At 39.0% G+C, this 21,952-nt stretch overlaps 1 protein-coding gene across 1 annotated transcript in view; it reads right to left on the reverse strand.

Moving 5' to 3' along the window:
- HPSE2 (heparanase 2 (inactive)) overlaps positions 1-21,952 on the reverse strand; it is a 724,439-nt gene that overhangs the window by 236,938 nt on the left and 465,549 nt on the right. Inside the window, exon 6 of the mRNA XM_019953208.2 lies at positions 3,665-3,712. Within this exon, the coding sequence (XP_019808767.1) occupies positions 3,665-3,712 (48 nt within the window). The remainder of the gene's footprint in view (positions 1-3,664; positions 3,713-21,952) is intronic.

Here is a 21,952-nt window from a genome sequence, read left to right on the forward strand (position 1 = left end):
GTTGGATGAATAGCTGGTCTTGTGGCAGCTGCAGTTTAGAATTTGTTAGGGTGACTCTAACAATTTATATTACATGTGTTGGTTACACATTAGACTTAAGGCAAATCCTTAGACCTGGGACGTGGACTTTACTCCTGGGCATAGTCTTTTAGTTTACACTGGAAAGCACGAGCTGTTTATCAGGCCCCTCTAAACTTGTGAGATTCAAATTTTAATCTCTGTCCCTCATGTGACAGACAGCAGCTGAAATTTCTGTTCAACATTTTCAGACTTCCAGCTGTTGTTTTCTACCAGGCTCCTTGGAGTCTCCCTTATATATGTACAGTTCAGAGATTAGGCAAAGATTTGAAAGGAAGTTTATATGCATATTTGGTATGTTTCCCCATAGCTTCTTCCTTATGAGATTTCTACCTTTTGACTCCCTTTTTCAACATCTCAAGCCAATATGACCATGAATTTATTTTGAGTTTAAAGCCATCTCATACTGTATGGATTCTTAAGTAACCACAGATCTCACCAGTGTCATTCACTTCTTTCAGAGATTGAATAACTTCCTCTAGCTCTTTGATCTCTCTTCTGGGTGTGTGTGTGTATTTATTTATTTATTGATATTTGTTGTCCAGATTTATCATTGATATTTGATATAAGCTATTCCACCATTCCTGTAATCTGAACTTCATCTCACTTCTGGGTTTTCGGCATGGGTTGGTGGGCAGAACAAATCATCAAGTTGTGTAAATCCAAGAGCATGAAAGTCCAAATCAAAATAGTCTAACTATATAGACTTATTTATTTATGACTTCAGACTCAGAGCTCTGGTTGTTCAGGCTCCAAGCTCAATATCTCAGTACCTTTGGCTACCATAGACCGATGTATATCAACAAATTCTATGCTCCTTTTTTTTTCCTGACAATGACTCTTGATTTACTTTACATTATTAAGAAATATTCACCTCAGCATACTCAGGGTTAGAGAAACATGGCATTTGGCTTTAATTTTCACCGAGTCCTTCTAGCCAGGATTTCTTAGAATTGTTCTGTGACTATCCCAAGTCTTGACTGAAGATTATGGCTGTAAGGAATAAATGGCAGAGACAAGGTACTACTTGTTGTCCCCAAAAAAGTGTTGATCTTAGAGCCAAAAGAAATGCAACCCCATGCCTTCTTTGGGGGTATTTTTAGAGTAGCTACAAATACATGATATTTATCTTGAGAGATGGCCAATATTTTTTTTAAACAGCTAATAGGCTGTATTTGCAAAAAAAAAATTATTTTTCCTTTAAAAAATATTTTGCTCACTTCACTGCATTTGTACTATGGAAAGTACTTGAGTAGGGGAGAAAAAATTTTTCTGATCCCTCCCTGTCAGCCATGATAATTGAACAAGCCCTACATTCTTATCCACTAATTTTTATACACTGATCTCATTACTTCTTAAATACTATAAAGTCTTCACGCTTTAGTCTTTATGCTACATTATCCAGATAGCTTTTGGTTAAGACCCTGAAGAGGATTTTAATTCCCTATCCCCCACCCTAGAATGTAATGGGCTTCCCTGCTGGCTCAGTGGTAAAGAACCTGCTTGCCAATGTAGCAGACTCAGGTTCAACCCCTGGTTCGGGAAGATCCCCTAGAGCAGGAAATGGCAACCCACTCTAGCATTCTTGCCTGGGAAGTTCCATGGACAGAGGAGTCTTGCAGGCTACAGTCCATGGGGTCACAAGAGTTGGACATGACTAAGCAACGAAACAACTATAGCAACTAGAATTCCAGTAAAGGATCACTGACCGGTTACTAAAGCAGTAACAGTTAGGAGAAGCCCACGGAGTGAGACAGACCCAGCTGTGAATTCAAAATCTGCCACTTCTTTGGATTTTATACACCGTTCTCTAAGTTGTAGAAAATTAGGGATAAAAACAGTCCTGATCTCATTTACTTGTTTCGAGGATCAGATGTAGTAATATACATTAAAATTTCTACCACATTGTTATTATTATTATCCTTGTTGTTATTTTCTCCCATAGTAAATGCCCAATTAACAATTGTCCAAATAAGCACTTGTTGAACTGAATAAGCATTATTTTGGTAAAAGATAAAACACACAAATTACAAAAACCAGTATTAAAAAAACAGTAATTGTAAGTTATGGTAAGTACTATGGAAAAACAAAGAAAGAGAATTAAATAGGAGTTCTATTTTAGATAGAATCATCAGGGAAGACCTCCTGAAGGAGGTGACGCATAAGCTGAATCTTAAGAGATGAGAAAGAGTCAGCTACACACAAAATAAAGAAAACAGCATTCCAGGCAGAGGGAATGATACATACAAAGTTCTTGAGGCAGACATTCATGTGAACCCTCAACCAACTGAAAGACCTCACCAGTGCTGCGACAGAATGAGTACGGGCAGGGTGGGATCAGAAGAGAGCAGTAATCAAACATAAAGGGCCTTAAAGGCGGGAGTAGAAAGTCTGAGAGTCTAGCTTGTGGTCTACATGCAGAGGGAAGGAACTTGAGGGAATTTAAGCAAAGGAATGACAAGATCCTCAAACCCACTCAATCCAAGGCTCACAAAGACAAACTGAAGGAGAATAAGAATTTCTCCAAGTATTTGGAACTTCTTGTTTACAGAAACTAAGAATATAAATGTAGAATAAAATATTTTTCATTATGATAAAAGTTATTGATTGCCAACAACCAAAAAATCTTTTAGGATACTTAATAAAATTGCATTCACTTTTCTTTGTTTCATAACTGTCATGAATCCTAAGGGATTCTGTGACCCACTTAAAACGAAGGACAGAAGTAAACATGCTAAGCAGGCAGGATGAGAGTGACTGAGAAAGGTGGCCATGGCTGACAGCTCTGAGGGCCCAGAATGGGAGTCATGTCTGAGCTGTGAGGACCACATCAGATGAGAGATGATTTGAAAGATGCTATGTGACAGATCTCTTACAGAAACGAAGGGCAGGATTCCAGTATAAAATCAGTGAGACACTGTGAGATGCTGGACATTCCAGCACAAAGTTTGTAAGGGGACTTAAAGAAAATTTAAATTTATATATCAGATAATTATCTTTACCAGTTAAGCTACCCTCGAGTAACAGGTCTCTGCCATTGTAAGCTTATTCCCTGGAACGTTGATCCTTTCTCAAAACTGCTCTCTCTCTCTCTATATATATATGTGTGTGTGTGTATGTGTGTGTGTGTGTGTGGTGTGGTGTGTGTGTGCGTGTATTGCTTCACATTAGTGACTCTCTATATTACTACCATTAATATAATAAAGTGTTTTTATTTTCTTATGATATATTAGATAATTAAAACTATTTACTCTCTTAAGGAAATTTATTCCCCCCAAAAAAGCTTAGGGTGGCATGCTTAGATTCCCATAACCTGTACACTAATGCAAGGTTAGTTTAAAAGTGTACACAATAGCTGAGCTTTCCAAAATGTTACCCTGTTTTTGTTTTCATTTTTGGAAACAATAAAATTATATTACTATGAGAGCCTATGTATCATAATAATAACTTTGGAGTTAATTTTAACTATTTTTCTTGGAGGATGAAGGATAGTTTATTAAATGTCAGTTATAACTTCATGACAACTCCTTATCTTTCATTTCACAGAGTTTGAAAATAAGTAAGAGCAAAAAAGGTGAATACCTACTGTTGCCAGGTAACTGCATCCACTGTGCTTCCTGCCACCTTCATGAATCTGTACGAAACAGAAAAAACAAAGATGTTGCAACTTAAAGTAAGCCATATCCCCAGGGATGAAATAAGCTGAGACATAGATCAGGCCAATTCTTGGGCAGCTGCGCTTTCTGAGAGGGTCCACCTTCATGGTCTATCCATAGCCTTTGAAGGTTAAAAGGTGCAGAAGGTGAAAGCAATCACAATTCCAGCTCTCCATACATCCTTTATCATCTGGAAATCAAGACTCCAAGATAGCATTATATCTTTGCCTGTTTTCCCAATCTCATGCCTGATGGCTCCCACATTGCTTTCCCTGTGATCACCACCTATCTTTTCCATCTCCTATTTTCTGAGGACTTTGAGATCTACTAAGAAATAAACAATAACATTTTCTAAGGAAGACAGCCTTTGAAAACCCTCTCTTCCTATAGAGAAATTTAACCATTTCTGGAACAGTTAAATACAGAACTGAGTTTCCCAATCAGCATGCTTAGCTGTTTTCCTGAAAGGCATGCAGCAAAGTCTTGCTAGCAACTCGCCACTCTCCTGTGCCCTTTGAGGTTCTATCAGAAACACTGGGCCAGAAGAAAGCACTCGAGGCCACACAGATTCCATGTCGTCATTGTTGTTGTTGGTCCTTCAGTCGTGTTTGACTCTTTCACAATCCCATGGACTGTAGCTAGCCAGGCTCCTCTGTACATGGAATTTTCCAGGCAAGAATATGTTTCCTACTCCAGGGCATCTTCCTGATCCAGGAATCAAATCCATGTCTCTTTAGTCTCCTGCATTGGCAGGAAGATTCTTAACCACTTGCCACCTGGGAAGCCCAACTGGCTAGGGAAGTAGTATTTCTAGACACCCTAATCAGCTCTTTTTCATGGACCCATGCCACCCCTTCTAGGAGTACTTCTTTTGGAAGCAGGACACAGGTAGCCTCTGCTTTTGGAGCCCATGGATTTCTCTTTCTCTTCTCCTCTCCTTTCTCCAGCCCAGAAAAATCACTTGAATCTGGGAGAATAGCTCCACGCTCCTGACTATTTCAAGTTCTATGCCCAGAATTCTTTCTTTAAAATTCAAAAGCCAGAAAGGCTTGTACTTTCTCTTCTCCGTCTTTTTATGTCCCACCCCTGAGCCAATAATTACACAATCAGCTATCTGCTTGAATAGAGAGGAGGAAAATGGAAAAGTCCAGGGAGAGGGGAAAACAGATTAGGATCCAAAATACTATCCCTGTCACATATGCACTCTAAGCTGCAGAGACCAAGTAGGAAAACCCAAAAATTAAGAAGGGGAAATGAAATTGAGTACCCCCTTCCCAGGATATTTCAGAAATTAGAAAGCCTAGACAAACTTAGACACAAGTGTCATTAAGTATTGGGTTGGCAAAAATGTTTGTTTGGGTTTTTCCATAAGGTGTTAAGGAAAAGCTAAATAAACACTTTGGCCAACCCTGCGTGTGTGTTTGTGTGTGCGTGTTTACATGGGCTTTACTTTTACAAAATTATTTCTAAAATCTCTGAAAAGTAAAATCATCTCTATTTACATACAAAAATGACCATAATGAAAATTACACTGACATTTATAGTGCTTTCTCATTAAATTTTTTTTCAGCTTTCTCTGTGTATAATTTCACATAACTCTCAAAACAGCCCTGGTAGGCAGATATTCTTATAATATAGTGGAGGTGGCTAAGTCACATAGAGGTTATGCGACTTGTTCAAATTCATATAGTAATACAAACTAAATTCAGTTTTTCTGATTCCGAATGCTATGTTGTTTTCAAGCTGTTTTCACTGAGGCCAAGAAGTACATACAACTCTAAAATGCAAAAAAATAAGTTGAATTTTTGCCTTAAGAAAGCACTACCCTATATTTTTCAAAAAAGTAAAAAGGCTTCAGCACCTCATTTGCTTGTTGACTTCCTCTCACAGACTTGAGCATTTCAGTGTTATCTGTAAGGCAAGGAATGTACTGGAGCAAAAGTGTCGAAAGGTTACTGAGTCAGAGCCTCTGCTTTGCAACAACCACAGTAAAGCTGAGAAGACAGACAATGAGACAAATAAGCTACAGTGCCTTTGTGCTGCACTCCTGCTGTGAACTAACTGCTGGGGGACAGCAGTCAGGGAGTAGCTAGCTCTACCTTCTACGGCGTTAAAAGAGGGACAAGCACTGAGTAAAGCTTCGTATCTCACAAGACGTTGAATCTCATATTGAAAGAAGGGTAGGATTTTGCCCTAAAGAGCAGGTCAGGCATAGGAACAGCTAGAGTAAAGCCAGATAGAGTCAAGGTGAATATTTTCTCAGGAGTCCAGGATATGTGGATGTCAGGGGACAGGTAGGAAGTTATCTGACAGAGTGGTCAGATAACTGGTCCATGATGCTGACACATCTGGCCTTTAATCATTCCTTAACATCTTGGTACAAGTTGACGTCTTGTTTATCTCTGCATGATTAGCACCCAACATAGTATTGTAAAATACAGCTCCTCCTGCCTGTTGGATTTATCCTGTGCTTAAGCAAGTGAGGAGGGTGTCAGGCTGGAACATGAGTTTTAAGAAGATCACTTTGGCTACAGTAAAGGTGAAAAGTAGTGGTGTGGACACACTGGTGGGAGATGACTGCAGAGTTATGGGAGGCTTTGAAATGTGGGAATGAGAAAAGACACAACTGAAAAAACACTATTGGTGCATCCAAGGGGGGTTGGCAAGGGTGAGTTTAAGTGAGGAAAGGGTGTAAGACAGGGTGTGAGAGAGAATCCTGAAGTTTTAACTGCAGTAATACCATTGCCTAAGACGGGCAATACAGGGACAGACTTTAATGCTGGCGTTGCTGAATGTACTCCAATTCCGAAAATGCCACAGAGGACTTGAAGCAAATGGTCACTGACGGTAACCGTTATGCATTCACAAGAAAATTAGGGGTGAAATGCCCTTTTTGGCTAAAAGGTTCTGGACAGGCAATTAAGAACACATCACATTTGGTGTCTTAGAAGCTGGAAACTTGTCTTCCATGATACTATGATCTGGAGTTCCTCACATGCTTTGGATAGTTTGTTCTGCTAAAGGTTGATAATTAAGTCTTTAAATAACCTTCCATTATCAAAAGTTACATTACAAAAAGAACGGGAAAACTAGCATTAGCATCAGGAGCATTTAAAGTAATGCAAAAGTTTTCTCCCCACACTCCTACTTCATCCTCAAAGAAAATCTATAATTAAATACAAAATACACTGGATCCATATATGTAATATTATATAGTTTACAGAGATATATTTTTAAATTGAGTGTAGGAAAACACCTACCATGACCTGGACTGGGAAAATCAATTATTCTTCCTAACCTAATTTATGGGTTTGATGAAATTCTAATTAAAAAAAAAATCCCACCAGATATTTTTGAAACTTTGCAAAATCATTCTAACATTAATCTGAAAGAAGCCAAGAATGTTCTGAAGAAAAATTGGAATACCAAAGGGATATTTATTTGATCTACCACATATTAAAATACACCACAAAACCTGCAATTATTAAAACATTCCTAGGAGTTAGTCAGGAGATCTTAGGAATTAGTAAAGAAATCAGGAATTAGTAAGGATATCTATGGAACAAAAGGGGATTTTTATAAAAATTTTTATATAAGAATTTATTACATGGAAAAGAATTTAGTATGTGAAGAATTGAAGCATATTTTTAATGGTGTCATGTGATTTGTGACTATTTGGAAAAAAAGTAAAGTTAGATCCTTACCTAAAGTCTTATTTTGTAAAATAAATCAAAATATTAAAATATAGTTTCATTTCAATAAATATTTAAAAAATATGACAATCACAATTTAATATGTTTAGACCAATATTATTATTTTAACTTTGGTAGCATATTTAAGCAGTAGGAAAGTTGAGGGAAAAACATTATTAAATATTTGTTCACATGAAACTTTTTGTAAACTATGTTCTTCCTTTTTCTTTCTTAGTAAAATAATGAGAACAACTTCAAAAACATGGGAACATTTCTACTCTTATTCTGAGGAAGAAGAATCTAATTCAGAAATAATGTCAAACAAAATTTGCATTTCCAAATACTACTACCAGGATGACTTTTTTCTTGGGGATGGTTTTGGTCACCACCTCCTGTACAATGTTAGAAACATCTGTCCATTGTTGTTCAAGCACTCTGTCTAGAGATCTAATCCCTTGAGTCTATTCGTCGCATGACAGATTTTATTTTCTTGGGCTCCAAAATTGCTGCAGATGGTTACTGCAGCCATGAAATTAAAAGACACTTGCTCCTTGGAAGAAAAGCTATAACAAAACTAGACAGCATATTAAAAAGCAGAGACATCACTTTGCTGACAAGGGTCCCTGTATTCAAAGCTGTGGTTTTCCAGTAGTCATATACAAATATGAGAGTTGGACTATAAAGAAGGCTGAGCACCAAAGAATTGATGCTTTCGAATTGTGATGCTGGAGAAGACTCTTGAGAGTCCCTTCTACAGCAAGGAGATCAAACCAGTTAATCCTAAAGGAAATCAAGCATAATGTTCATCTGAAGGACTGATCTAAAGCTGAAACTCCAATACTTTGGCCACCTGATGCAAAGCGCCAACTCATTGGAAAAGACCTTGATGCTAGGAAAGAATGAAGGCAGAAGAAGAAGGGGGTGACAGAGGACGAGACGATTGGGTGGCATCACCGACTCAATGGACATGAATTTGAGCAAACTCCAGGAGATAGTGAAGGGCAGGGAAGCCTGGTGTGTTGCAGTCCAGGGGTCACAAAGAGTTGGACATGACTTAGCGACTGAACAACAGCAACCAGGATCACTAAACACACTTTTGTTTTTTGAGAAGTATAGAAAATTCACCTAAAATGGAGCAAATTTTCTGCTTTCAGAACCCTTTGAATGATTTTTTTAAAATCTAGAAAAACAAAAACCAAGCACAGAAATAATACTTAAAAGGAAACTGATAAAACTCCACAGAATAGACACTAAAGCCACTAACTTTGGTGACTTCTTAGCCCCACGTTCCCCCTCTGAAAATTAGGGTTTTTCTATATCTTCTGTGTATCTGTATCATTTCCATACTCTGTTTTTATATCTATCCTGGCAATAAGCAAGACGACAAGTCCAAAAAGATTATAAATTTCTTTGTTTAAATCTAACATTGATGGATTCCTCTGCTCCCTAGTTTTGCCTGTTTCTCAGAAACTGGCCCAAACCACATAAATGAATAACTTCAACACAGCTGCAGAATGCTCAGCAATAGTAATATTAGAGGTGGAATAACATGCACACAGACTAGTGCTGTCAGGAGTGAAATACCACTGGGAAAGTGAAATTCCATTTAGGGTCCAGTATTATCCAAGGATTTTCAACCATCCACTTCCATTCTAATCCCTAGATTTAGGTCTATGAATGAACAAGTAAAAGATGACCTAGGATGTGAATAATGACAAAAAGGGAAAATCTTGGGTTTTCCAAGGTTGGATGTCTCCATACCTGAATTATGAAAGCAGGAATCCTGGATGATTATTTCAGAGAACAGAAGATGTCTGCCTTCATGCTGACATCCAGTCATGCAAAAAGGGACAAGAGAAGCGAGAGGCAGGGACCTCTACCTAAGGAAATTGGCTAATGCCAGGTAGACCTTTCAGGCAGGTTGAAGGGATCTTTCCCACTGGAGCAAATATGCTGCTATGGAAAAAACCAAAATATCCCCTTACATTGTGAGAGTTCCTTTCCTCCCCCAAGGGACCCCAAATCTGGGAGAGTTTCTTTCCTTTGTTATCCACCTGCACATATGACGTATCTAAAATATTGTTGAGCCTTCTCTCCCAGGGCATATCACAGCTCCCTCTTATAATAAGGCACATCTTTATTCACGGTCTTTGGGGTTTGAATTCTACTTTTGGACCACAGAGTGTAACCCTAAAAACTAGTTTCTGAATTTTGCTCCCAGGAAAGAGGATAAATCCTTCATGAGGAACTGGATGTCTAAATGACTATAACTTCAATAAGAGTGTAGGAGCCTGATCCTTCTTTTCCTTGCTCACAAAGAGAATCTTTGGTTATGTAACTAACATGAATAACATGTGACAGCCATTCTACACAAAAGCTAGGAAAAGCTTGTGAGGAAATTATTCATTTTGAGTTACAGCAAACCACGCATCTTCCATTTAGTCCAAAGCCATTTCCATTTCCATGGCTAATTATATATTAAGCTATACTAGGTTAATTATATATTAAGCTCTAGAACAAATAAAATGCTGATTTATTTTTCCCCTGGTTCTCCTGTTCAAATGCCAACATCTAGGTCCTATCCCCACATATTCTGGTTTGGTAGGTCTGGGCTGGAGACTAAGAATCATGTTGCATTTTTAAACAAAGATACTCATAGCAGCTCTGTTCATAATAAACAACAATAGAACTAAATGTCCTTCAGTGAGTGAATGGTTAAACAAAGTGTAGTCCACCCACATCATGGAATATTAACCAGCAATGAAAAGGAACCAATTATTGACATGCACAACAACCTGGTTGAATATCCAGGGAATTATGCTGAGTGGCAATCCAGTCCTAAAAGGTTGTATTTACAGTATTCCATTTACATAACATTTTTGAAATTGCAAAATTATAAAAATAGAGAACAAGTAAGTGTTGGCAGAAGTTTTAAGAAACAGGAAGAATGAGCAGGGTAAAAGAGCTACATGAAAAAAAGAGCTACATGAGCTATTCCTGTGGTGATGGAAATTGTCTGTTTCTTTACTGTATCAGTGGCAGTGTCCTAGTGGTGATACTATCCTATAGTTTCACAAGAGGTCACTATTGGGAGAAACTGGGTAAAGGGCACTCGGGATTTCTCTGGACTAAATATCATGCTGCATTTTAAAGAAGCTCTCCAGGTACTTCCAATGCAGGACAACTATGGGCCACACCTTTTACAAAATGATCTTACCAACATCTATTAGGATAGGCCATTCATACAGAAAAAAAAATAGGTTCTAAGGGAAAGTAGCATGGGAAAGTGAGGAAAGAAATGCAAAAAAGAAAGTGAAGAAGAGTATTTCCCAAGACCATATGTGTTAAATTTTAATCTATGACCCAGGACTCCAGTCGCCTTCTACAATATTCTTTCTATTCCCTATCTGACTTCTCTGACAACAGAAGATGAGAGAAACATCCTTCATCATAACAGTAATAACTGCTAACCTTCAGCTTGGGTCAGGAATTAGGCTGTTTCTTTAATCAAGAAAGAAGTTTTGTCCAGGAAAAAAAGAAAAAGAAAAGAAAGTAAGTTTAGAAGTGGGTATTAGCATAATATTAGCATAACTGGCATATGCTATTAGCATAATTCTCAGCTAGGAAGCAGACCTTTGCAGTAGCCAGTGCTTCCTTGTTAATTAGTACTGAACAGCTGCTGGGAGGCCTTGCCTCTCTCTAGAGGCAGAGATGGAAACTCTTTTCTTATGAACTAAGAGGAATAAATTGTTTTCTCCTCTTGTAGTTTAAGTCATATAACTCTTTCACAGTTGAAATAAAACAGAAAGGTTATTAGGAATAACTGTTAATAATAATTTCTCTGTGCACCAAACTGTCCCCAGCTGTGCAACTTCCCACTCCAAACAAAAATTCGGTATAAGTAGGTTTGCAGGCAGGAGCTGTGATCACCCTCATTATGCTGCTGCTGCTAAGTTGCTTCACTTGTGTCCGACTCTGTGCCACCCCATAGACGGCAGCCCACCAGCAGCCCACCAGGCTCCCCCGTCCCTGGGATTCTCCAGGCAAGAACACTGGAGTGGGTTGCCATTTCCCTCTCCAAAGCATGAAAGTGAAAAGTGAAAGTGAAGTCGCTCAGTCGTGTCCGACTCTTAGCGACCCCATGGACTGTAGCCCACCAGGCTCCTCCATCCATGGGATTTTCCAGGCAAGAGTGCTGGAGTTGGGTGCCATTGCCTTCTCCAGGAACCACACTAAGCATTTTAAATTCATTATCTCATTTAACTTCACAACATGCCTAAGAAATAGGTAATTTCATTTGCCTCATTTTACCAGTGAGGAGACTGAGGTTTTAAAGAGATTAAAGATTTCCTCAAGGTGACCTTGAGTTGGACCATAAAGAAGGCCAAGCACCAAATAATTGATGCTTTTGAACTGTGATTTTGGAGAAGATGCTTGAGAGTCCCTTGGACTGTAAGGAGATCAAACCAATCAATCCTAAAGAAAATCAATCCTGAATATTAATTGGAAGGGCTATGCTGAAGCTGAAGCTCCAATACTTTGACCACATGATGTGAAGAGCTGATTCATTGGAAAAGACCCTGGTGCTGGCAAACATTGAAGGCAGGGGGCAAAGGGGACGACAGAAGACAAGATGGTTGGATGGCATCACTGACTCAATGGACATGAGTTTGAGCAAGCTCCAGGAGATGGTGAAGGACAGGGAAGCCTGGCATGCTGCAGTCCATGGGGTCGCAAAGAGCAGGACACGACTGAGTGACTGAACAGCAACAAGGTGACCTGACTGGATGCTGATCTGGGCCTCATCTAGTTCCAAAGCGTATGCACTTTACCATTCTGCTATTTCCACCCTCGTCTTCAGTCCTGCTACACTGGCTCACTACAGAAAACAGAAGGCTGCTGTTAATGTTTTTTTGGAAGAAGGGACCCATGAGGTCAGAAACGCCCAGGGCCCACAGAAGTCATGAGAGCTTGTGTATCGGAACATAGTGAACTTTCCGTCCTTACCCACCCATACTGCCTTCACTATTGTTTATTTGCCACTTTGAGTACAAGTGGAGCCTATGAATTAGCATTAGGCGCTTCACACAAGTTTTGGTAATTAGATGCAACTAAAGATAGAAATTTTGGGTAGAAAAAGGCAATTTTTCTATTTCTGGTTTGCAGATTACTGAGTTTATAGCATATATCATGTGGTCTACTGTGATGGAAAAGACCATTATTTGCTTCCTAATTCTCTTCTGCTTTTATCATCTTTGCCCAAATTAGAATACTTTCCATAGCTTTCTGGGCTCCATGGGAGCTAAAGGCCCTGTCTAGCTTTCTGTTCTAACCCAGGTTCAAGTTAGAATATGCTACCAGCAAGTCTATAGAATGTTAGGATAACTTCCATTCTTCATTCAACAACTTTGAGCACCCACAAAGTATTATATTAGGCTTTTTGCCACTACTGAATATACATTAGTAAATACAACAGACAACTTCCTGCTCTCATGAAGTTTATAATCTCTATGAAACAAATAATAAATATGCAGTTTTGTGATAAATGCCATAATGGGAACTAACAGTGTGCTGATAGAGAATCACTTAGCAAGGCTATTCAAGAAAGGACTCTGATGGATGAGGTGAAATCAGTAATGTGGCAAGCTGAGAGAATAATTTAGGTAGAAAGAAGCGTATATGTTGTACAACCCCATCCTGTCCACCCTGCTGAAAAAAAAAGAGGGAGAGAGAGAAGCTTAGCACATGCCAGGTCAGTGAGGCTTGAGTGTAGTAAGAAAAAGGGAAATACGGAGAAGAATGAAGAGCTGAGAAGCAGCCAGATCATTTGTCATAGAGCCTTGTTGGTATGGCAAGGAGATTCAATTTTATTCTAAGAGCAATGAATAGTCATTAAAGAGTCTTTATCAAATGACTGACAGCATGGGAATTATGTTTTTAAAAGATTTTCTGGCAATTGTGTGGTGAATAGATTGGAGAGGACAGTGGGTTAGTCACTCAGTCATGTCCGACTCTTTGTGACCCCATGGACTGTGCCTGCCAGGCTCTTCTGTCCATGAAATTCTCCAGGCAAGAATACTGGAGTGGGTTGCCATTCCATTCTCTAGGGGCTCTTCCTGACCCAGGGGCTGAACCCAGGAGTCCTGCATTGCAGGCAGATTCTTTACCATCTGAGCCACCAGGCAATGTTAGAGAGGACAGGAATAGAAGCAAATAGACCAGTCATGGGGCTATTGAAGTGGTCCAAGTTCTGAGTTCTCCAAATTATAACTCTTCTGTTATTGTTTTCTCTATGGCCATCTCTCACCTAAAGCAGGGCTCACATTCCAAGTCAGCAGCAGGGCTCACATTCCAAGTCAGCGTTGTCCAAACACATTAGTGGAACACTAGTCTCTCAAGATATTCACTGAAAACAAGACTACGGTCAAATAAATTTTTAAAATTCTGCATGCTAAATACCCTTCTTGGAGATTCAGAATGTAAACTAATTTAATAAAGATGCTAGGAAGTGTTTCAGTACATTTGTGTATTTCAATATTTCTCAAACTTACTTGACTATGGAAATTTTACTTCCCCCTCCCTCCACATAATGCTATTGTTTTGCAGGACTGGTATTTTCCAGAGCATATTTAAGGAAATGCTGCCATAAGTCATTCTAACCAAAGGTTAACTCCACGTGCATGGTTTACTGGGCCTCCTTTTCTCCACATCTGTCTGTCCCTCTGCAGACAGATTTTCATATTAAGCCCTTGGCTTGGTCACCCTTTCTTACCTCACCCTCTCTAGACTCTGAGCCTATCTGCAAGGCAAATTCTCATCTTTTCTGAGAGTCCATGTTCTCTGGGTTGCCACTTCCTCACTCTGATTATTCTGTCAATAAGCTTTCATCTGTTAATTGTCTTAGAGAAATCTGTCAAAAGTCTCTCACCTGCAGATGATCCCTCTTTTGTGTGTTTGTTATTAATTATTATTATCAGTTTTTAAAAGGAGTTGGGATGGTTTTACCAGAAGAAAGTGGACCTTGTGATCAGATCACTATCTTCAAATTGAAGCACACCCAATATAGTTTAAAATCAGTTTTCGTTGCTACAGAGATATTATTTCCTGAGTATGAATATGTGTTCATTTTGGTGTATCTTTCTTTTGAAAATGTCCCTTTTCTGCACGTGATGGCTCTTGAATGAGAGATGCTAACTGTTCAAAAGGTGGGAATCATCCTCTATTAATTCCTCGTATTCTCTCACCTCCACCTTACTGAGATTTCCATCAATAAAGCATGTCTATCTTAACTTCTCTCCATTTCTTCTGCCATTACCTTAATCTAATTAAACATACCTCATAGTGAAAACCTCCTTACTGAGCTCTTTTGATTTCTTACTTTTGCACATTAAAATCTATTTGGCACACAAAATATAGTAGATTCTGGTACATGCTGCTGCCCTTATAAAAACTCCATAATAGCTTTCCATTGCTCAGAGGATAAAATACACAACCTCTTTACCATGGTATACATGATTCAGTAATAATATGATCTTTGCTTGTCTATGCAGTCTCATCTCCTACTGCTCTCCTTTTGGTCACTATAATGCCCATCCTTCTGGTGCTCAAATGCCTTAATTTTGTTTCTGACTCAGGACATTGACAAACATGACCGACCACCTCTAACTAAAACTTTCTTCACTTTACACTTTGAACAATTGGTTCCTTCTCATTTTTTCATTCTTGACTTAAATATATTGTTCCTCAGATAAATTGTCTCTGATTACCTTGTCCACATAAGTCTTCCAACTCCAGGTATCCATTTAATTAACAGAATTACACACAATTTGGGGTAATTTGTTTTCTTATTTACTGTGGTTCGGTTTTTTAGGACTTCCTTGGTGGTTTAGATAGTAAAGAATCTACCCGCAATGCAGGAAATCCGGGTTCAATCCCTGCATTGAACCAGGGTCAGGAAGATTCCCCGGAGAAGGATATGGCTACCCACTCCAGGATTCTTGCCCGGAAAATTTCACGGACAGAGGAGCCTGGAGGGCTACAACCCATGGAGTTGCAAAGACTCCATGACTGTGTGACTGTCACTATTTTTATTGTCTTGCTAAGCTCCAAGAGAGTAAGAGTTACTTTGGCTTTATTCGTTAATATAAACCCAACACTTAAGCCAGGATCAAACACAAAATAGGTGTTCAATAAATGTTTATTGAGAGATAATTTAGTACTAATTTCACTATAACTTAAAAGCCCCCAAAGAAGCCTTAGTGAACCTGTATTCATTGAATAACTGCTTTTCTTGACATTGCCACATCACCAAAAATAGATTCAGTCCTCATTCTATAGTAGATCCAACAATAAACTCCAAATAAGTTGAAAGAGCCTAACCTTGAAAATTGAAACATTTGTAAAAGGCTAGATAAAATTGAAAGCTTTATCCTAATTGTATAAAGAAGGAAACAGAGAAGACAATCAATAAGAAAATAGACAAGAACAACTATCATAAAAAGTAACTTCTGAAATAATAAAAACATATTCAAGGTAATAAGAAAAGTGATACATTAAGATAAAATTGTCATTACATACACGATGCATAAAAGTTTGAAAAAGAAAAGCAGAGAAAAATGATAAAAGCCTAAAGAACACGACTTCATGCCTGTAGATAAAAATCAATAACTGGGAAGGGCCACTTCCTGAATGAGGAAATGAAAATAATAAAACGTGCATTTTATTAAGTACTTCCCATATTCCAGGCAACATGGTAGTCCCTGAAGACACAAACATGAAGATTCTATCTCAGCTTTTTCATATCCTCACTGGGGGAAACAGTCCTGTATAGTCCAGTAAATACCTAAGGAGTTTTAAACTTTTTTAAACTTAAAAATTAGTTTGGTTCTAAAACACTAAAGCTGTTCCTACATCCTGAAGGCTTCAGAATCAATAAAACATAGACTGAGTCCTGATCCTAGTCGACAGTCTGTTGTGGGAGGCAGATATGTAAATAAAAAGTTATCATCAATTTGGTAAGTACTATAGCAGAAAAGTAAAGTACCATATAAGGAAAGAAGGGGGTGACAAGAAATCCTGCCCCAAGTTATCAGAGAAGATCTACTGGAAAATGAGGGAAGAGAGTGGTATTCTAAAGAAAATGATACAAAACCAAAAGGTGCAAAGGTGAAAAAGTATGGCCTCTTCTAAGATGGACATATATATTTTTGATGTACTGAGGGCAGGTTGTGCAAGGGTATGTAGCTGCTGACTAGCTGCAAAGAAGGCAGGCACTGGACCCTAAAGGCCAGGGGTGCATGTGAAAGGGTTTGAATTTCAAGCAAGAGTGACTTGACCACATGTTGCATTTTTAAAAATCTAGGTAAGGAGAAATCTGTTCAAGAAGAAAAATGATAAGGTTTAAAATAAAAATGAAAAGATGGGATATGAGTGATACTAACAAGTCAGAAAAAACAAAACTTAATAACTAACTAATGATACTTGCTCCTTAGAAGGAAAGCTATGACAAACCTGCACAGCATATTAAAAAAGCAGAGATATCACTTTGCTGACAAAGGTACCTATAGTCAGTGCTTTGGTTTTTCCAGTAGTCATGTACAGATATGAGAGTTAGACCATAAAAAAGGTTGAGAGCTGAAGAATTGATGCCTTCGAATTGTGGTGCTGAAGACTCTTGACAGTCCCTTAGACAGCAAGGATATCAAACCAGTCAATACTAAAGGAAATCTACCCTGAATATTCATCAGGACTGTTGCTAAAGCTCCAATACTTTGGCCACCTATGCAGAGTGGGCTTATTGGAAAAGACGCTGGTACTGGGAAAGATTGAAAGCAAAAGGAGAAGGGGGCGGCAGAGAATGAGGTGGTTAGATAGCATCATCAACTCAATGGACATGAATCTGAGCAAACTCTAGGAGATAAAGGAGCACAGAGGAGCCTGGCATGCTGCAGTCCATGGGGTCGCAAAAACCCAGACACGACTTAGTGACAGGACAGCAACAGCACATGGAGTCTGTGACAAAGGAGAGGAATGCATCTCAAATGACCACCTAGTCTGCCCTCCGGCAAAACGGGGATTGTGTCCTTAGGCCAATGTGGGATAAGGGGAAAGGAGACGCCGTTAAGTTTTGGGAAATGTTTGGTTCTTTTCCCAGTTAACAGGATTCAAATTTAAACAACCATGACATATAATCTTGCATTAATTAAAATATAGTACATTAATAAAAATAATACTCATTGCTGTGGGGTATTGGGGGAAAAGATGCACTGATACATTACTGCCCTGCAACCTGGTGAAACTGTTCTGAAAAGAAATCTGGCAACAAATACAAGAGCCATAAAAAATTATCATCTGCTCTGACCCAGAAACTCAGCTTTTTGGAATACAGCCCAAGGATGTAATTCAAAAGAAATAAAAAAAAAACTATTTGTATAAAGATGTTTACAACTGTGGTATATATTCCAGACAAAAATTGGAAACAGCCCAAATGCCCAACAGTGAGGGCTTATTTAGGCAGACTCAGGACATCAGTGCACTGGAATATTTGATTGGTATTAAGAATGACAAATACGAGAACTATGTAGAAATAAGGCAAGGGCAATATAAAACAATGAGCAAAAAATGCAGAATTTAAAATGATGCGTATACAATGATCACAACTATGTAAAATTTTATCTGTATAACCAGGAGGACTGGAGAAACTACAGAGCTGGTAATTTAGAGTGCTGACATTTTTGTTATTGTTAGTTGAGTCACTGGGAATATTTATGCATTTAAAGTTGTACTGCACTGTGTATTTAGTACATATACATTAAGAAAGGTAAATCTCCATTTTTTCAGGAACATAAAAAAAAGTATTCATCAGTACCTTTCCTTCTTGCCTTGTGTAATTTTTTCTAGCCTCTTGAGTCCTATTAGTTTAGATGTATGGAAAACTAGGCCTTTCCACTTGTCACCATACCACCTGGTCACATGCTCATTCTTTAAACTGTCCCTTACGATTGTGTCCAAGTTCTTATTCACAGCAAGCTAACATCTATATGCTCACAGTTACACCATGTACTAGGATGCCTTAGCTATATGTTATATCTCCTCAGTATGATTTTTTAATCTTTGACATAGAGAAATATTTGTTTCTTACCTTCTGTTACCCTGGTGTAACTATCTCCCTTAAATGGGCCTTTATTAAATGTAAAGTCCAATTCCTCTGGATTCTATTTCTTCTAGCCTTAAAAGACTTCTAATTTGGTTATATCCTTTATCTCTTATACCATCTAGCTCTTCTCTCCTATATAAGTCTCAACATACAAACCTGTTCTGCTATCTCCCACATTAAATTAAATGGAAAAATGCCATTATCTCCCTTGACCCCAAATCTCCCTTCATTTTTCTACTCTCTTTCACAGTACAAATTTTCCTAAGAGCTGTCCACATTATTGTTTCCAATTTCTCACTCCTCATTCACTCTACAAACTATTGTGATCTGACTTCAGTTCCACCACCCCACTGAATTATATTTTTCAAGGTCACCAACAACCTGCATGTTCCCAGGTTCGATGGCACTTTTCTGTCTTCCTGTTACTTGTCTTCTTGGCCTTCCAGCAGCATCTCCTCTGTTTTCTTGGTTCCTACACCTCTCTCTCTCCCTTTTCTCTTACATATGAGGCCATCCCTCTTTTCTCACATCTCTGAACATGATAGTTCCTTTGAGCTCTCTCCTAAGCCTTTGGCTCTTTTCTTTATATATTCTAACTAATCTCCTCTATTTCCGTTGTTGTTGTTTTTCAGTCGCTAAGTCATGTATGACTCTTTGCGGTCTGGTATTCCCATCTTTTTAAAATTTTCCACAGTTTGTTGCGATCCACACAGTCAAAGCTTTTAGCGTAGTCAATGAAGCAGAATTAGATGTTTTTTGGAATTGCCTTGCTTTTTCTATGATCCAATGAATGTTGGCAGTTTTATCTCTGATTCATTTGCCTTTTCTAAAACCAGCTTGTTCATCTGGGAGTCCTCGGGTAAGTACTGTTGAAGCCTAGCTTGAAGGATTTTGAGCATTACCTTACTAGTATGTAAAATGAGTGCAATTGTAAGGTAGGTTGAATATTCTCTGGCATTGCCTTTCTTAGGGATTGGAATGAAAACTGACCTTTCCAGTCCTGTGGCCACTGCTGAGTTTTCCAAATTTGCAGACATATTGAGTGCAGCATGTTAATAGCATCATCTTTTAGGATTTTAAATAGTTCAGCTGGAATTCTATCACCTCCACTAGCTTTGTTTGAAGTAATGCTTCTTAAGGCCCACTTGACTTCACACTCTAGGAGGTTGGCTGTAGGTGAGTGACCACACCATCATGGTTATCTGGGTCATTAAGATTTTTTTGTATGGTTCTTCTGTGTATTCTTGCCACCTCTTCTTAATCTCTTCTGCTTCTGTTAGGTCCTTGCCATTTCTGTCCTTTATAAAGCCCGTACTTGCATGAAATGTTCCCCTGGTATCTTCAATTTTCTTGAAAAGGTCTCTAGCTTTTCCCATTCTATTGTTTTCCTCTATTTCTTTGAATTGTTCACTTAAGAAGGCCTTCTTATCTCTCCTTGCTATTCTTTGGAAATCTGCATTCAGTTGGGAATATCCTTCCCTTTCTCCCTGCCTTTCACTTCTCTTCTTGCCTCAGCAATTTGTAAAGCCTCCTCAAACAAACACTTTGCCTTTGTGCATTTCTTTTTCTTTGAGATGGTTTTGGTCACTGCCTCCTGTTCAATGTTAAGAACCTCTTTCCATAATTCTTCAGGCACTCTGTCTACCAGATCTAATTCCTTGAATCTATTCATCATCTCTACCATACAATCATAAATGATTTGATTTTGGTCATACCTGAATGGTCTAGTGGTCTTCCCTACTTTCTTAAATTTAAGTCTGAATTCTGCAAAAAAGAGCTCATGATCTGAGCCGTAGTCAGCTCCAGGTCTTGTTTTTGCTGACTGTATAGAGCTTCTCCAATTTCGGATGCAAAGAATATAATCAATCTGATTTTGATATTGACCATTTCCATGACGGAGAAGGCAATGGCAACCCACTCCAGTACTCTTGCCTGAAAAATCCCATGGATGGAGGGGCCTGGTGGGCTCCAGTCCATGGGGTCGCTAGGAGTCAGACACGAATGAGCGACTTCACTTTCACTTTTCACTTTCCTGCATTGGAGAAGGAAATGGCAACCCACTCCAGTGTTCTTGCCTGGAGAATCCCAGGGACGGGGGAGCCTGGTGGGCTGTCGTCTATGGGGTGGCACAGAGTCAGACACGACTGAAGTGACTTAGCAGCAGCAGCAGCATTTGCATGATGCCCATGTATAGAGTCATCTCTTGTGTTGTTGGAAGAGAGTGTTTGCTATGACCAGTGTGTTCTCTTGACAAAACTCTATTAGTCTTTGCATTGCTTTATTTTGAGCTCCAAGGCCAAACTGCCTGCTTCTCCAGGTATCTCTTGATCTCCTACTTTTGCATTCCAATCCCTGTGATGAAAAGGACATCTTTTTTTTTTTTTTTTTTTTGGTGTTCTAGATGGTTTCATAGGTCTTCATAGAACTTAGGGTCAACTTCAACTTTTTGGCATTAGTGGTTGGGGCATCAGATCAGTCGCTCAGGTGTGTCCGACTCTTTGTGACCCCATGAATCGCAGCACGCCAGGCCTCCCTGTCCATCACCAACTCCGAGAGTTCCCTCAGACTCACGTCCATCGAGTCAGTGATGCCATCCAGCCATCTCATCTTCTGTCGTCCCCTTCTCCTCTTGTCCCCAATCCCTCCCAGCATCAGAGTCTTCTCCAATGAGTCAACTCTTCCCATCAGGTGGCCAAAGTACTGGAGTTTCAGCTTTAGCATCATTCCTTCCAAAGAAATCCCAGGGTTTATCTCCTTCAGAATGGACTGGTTGGATCTCCTTGCAGTCCAAGGGACTCTCAAGAGTCTTCTCCAACACCACAGTTCAAAAGCATCAATTCTTTGGCGCTCAGCCTTTTTTACAGTCCAACTCTCATATCCATATATGACCACAGGAAAAACCATAGCCTTGACTAGATGGGCCTTTGTTGGCAAAGTAATGTCTCTGCTTTTGAATATGCTATCTAGGTTGGTCATAACTTTCCTTCCAAGGAGTAAGCATCTTTTAATTTCATGGCTGCAGACACCATCTATAGTGATTTTGGAGCCCCCAAAAATAAAGTCTGACACTGTTTCCACTGTTTCCCCATCTAGTTCCCATGAAGTGGTGGGACTGGATGCCATGATCTTTGTTTTCTGAATGTTGAGCTTTAAGCCAAATTTTTCACTCTCCACTTTCACTTTCATCAAGAGGCTTTTGAGTTCCTCTTCACTTTCTGCCATAAGGGTGGTGTCATCTGCATATCTGAGGTTATTGATATTTCTCCCGGCAATCTTGATTCCAGCTTGTGTTTCTTCCAGTCCAGCGTTTCTCATGATGTACTCTGCATATAAGTTAAATAAACAGGGTGACGATATACAGCCTTGATGTA

The sequence above is a fragment of the Bos indicus genome, chromosome 26, assembly GCF_029378745.1.
Source record: "Bos indicus isolate NIAB-ARS_2022 breed Sahiwal x Tharparkar chromosome 26, NIAB-ARS_B.indTharparkar_mat_pri_1.0, whole genome shotgun sequence".
Classification (NCBI taxonomy): Eukaryota; Metazoa; Chordata; class Mammalia; order Artiodactyla; family Bovidae; genus Bos; species Bos indicus.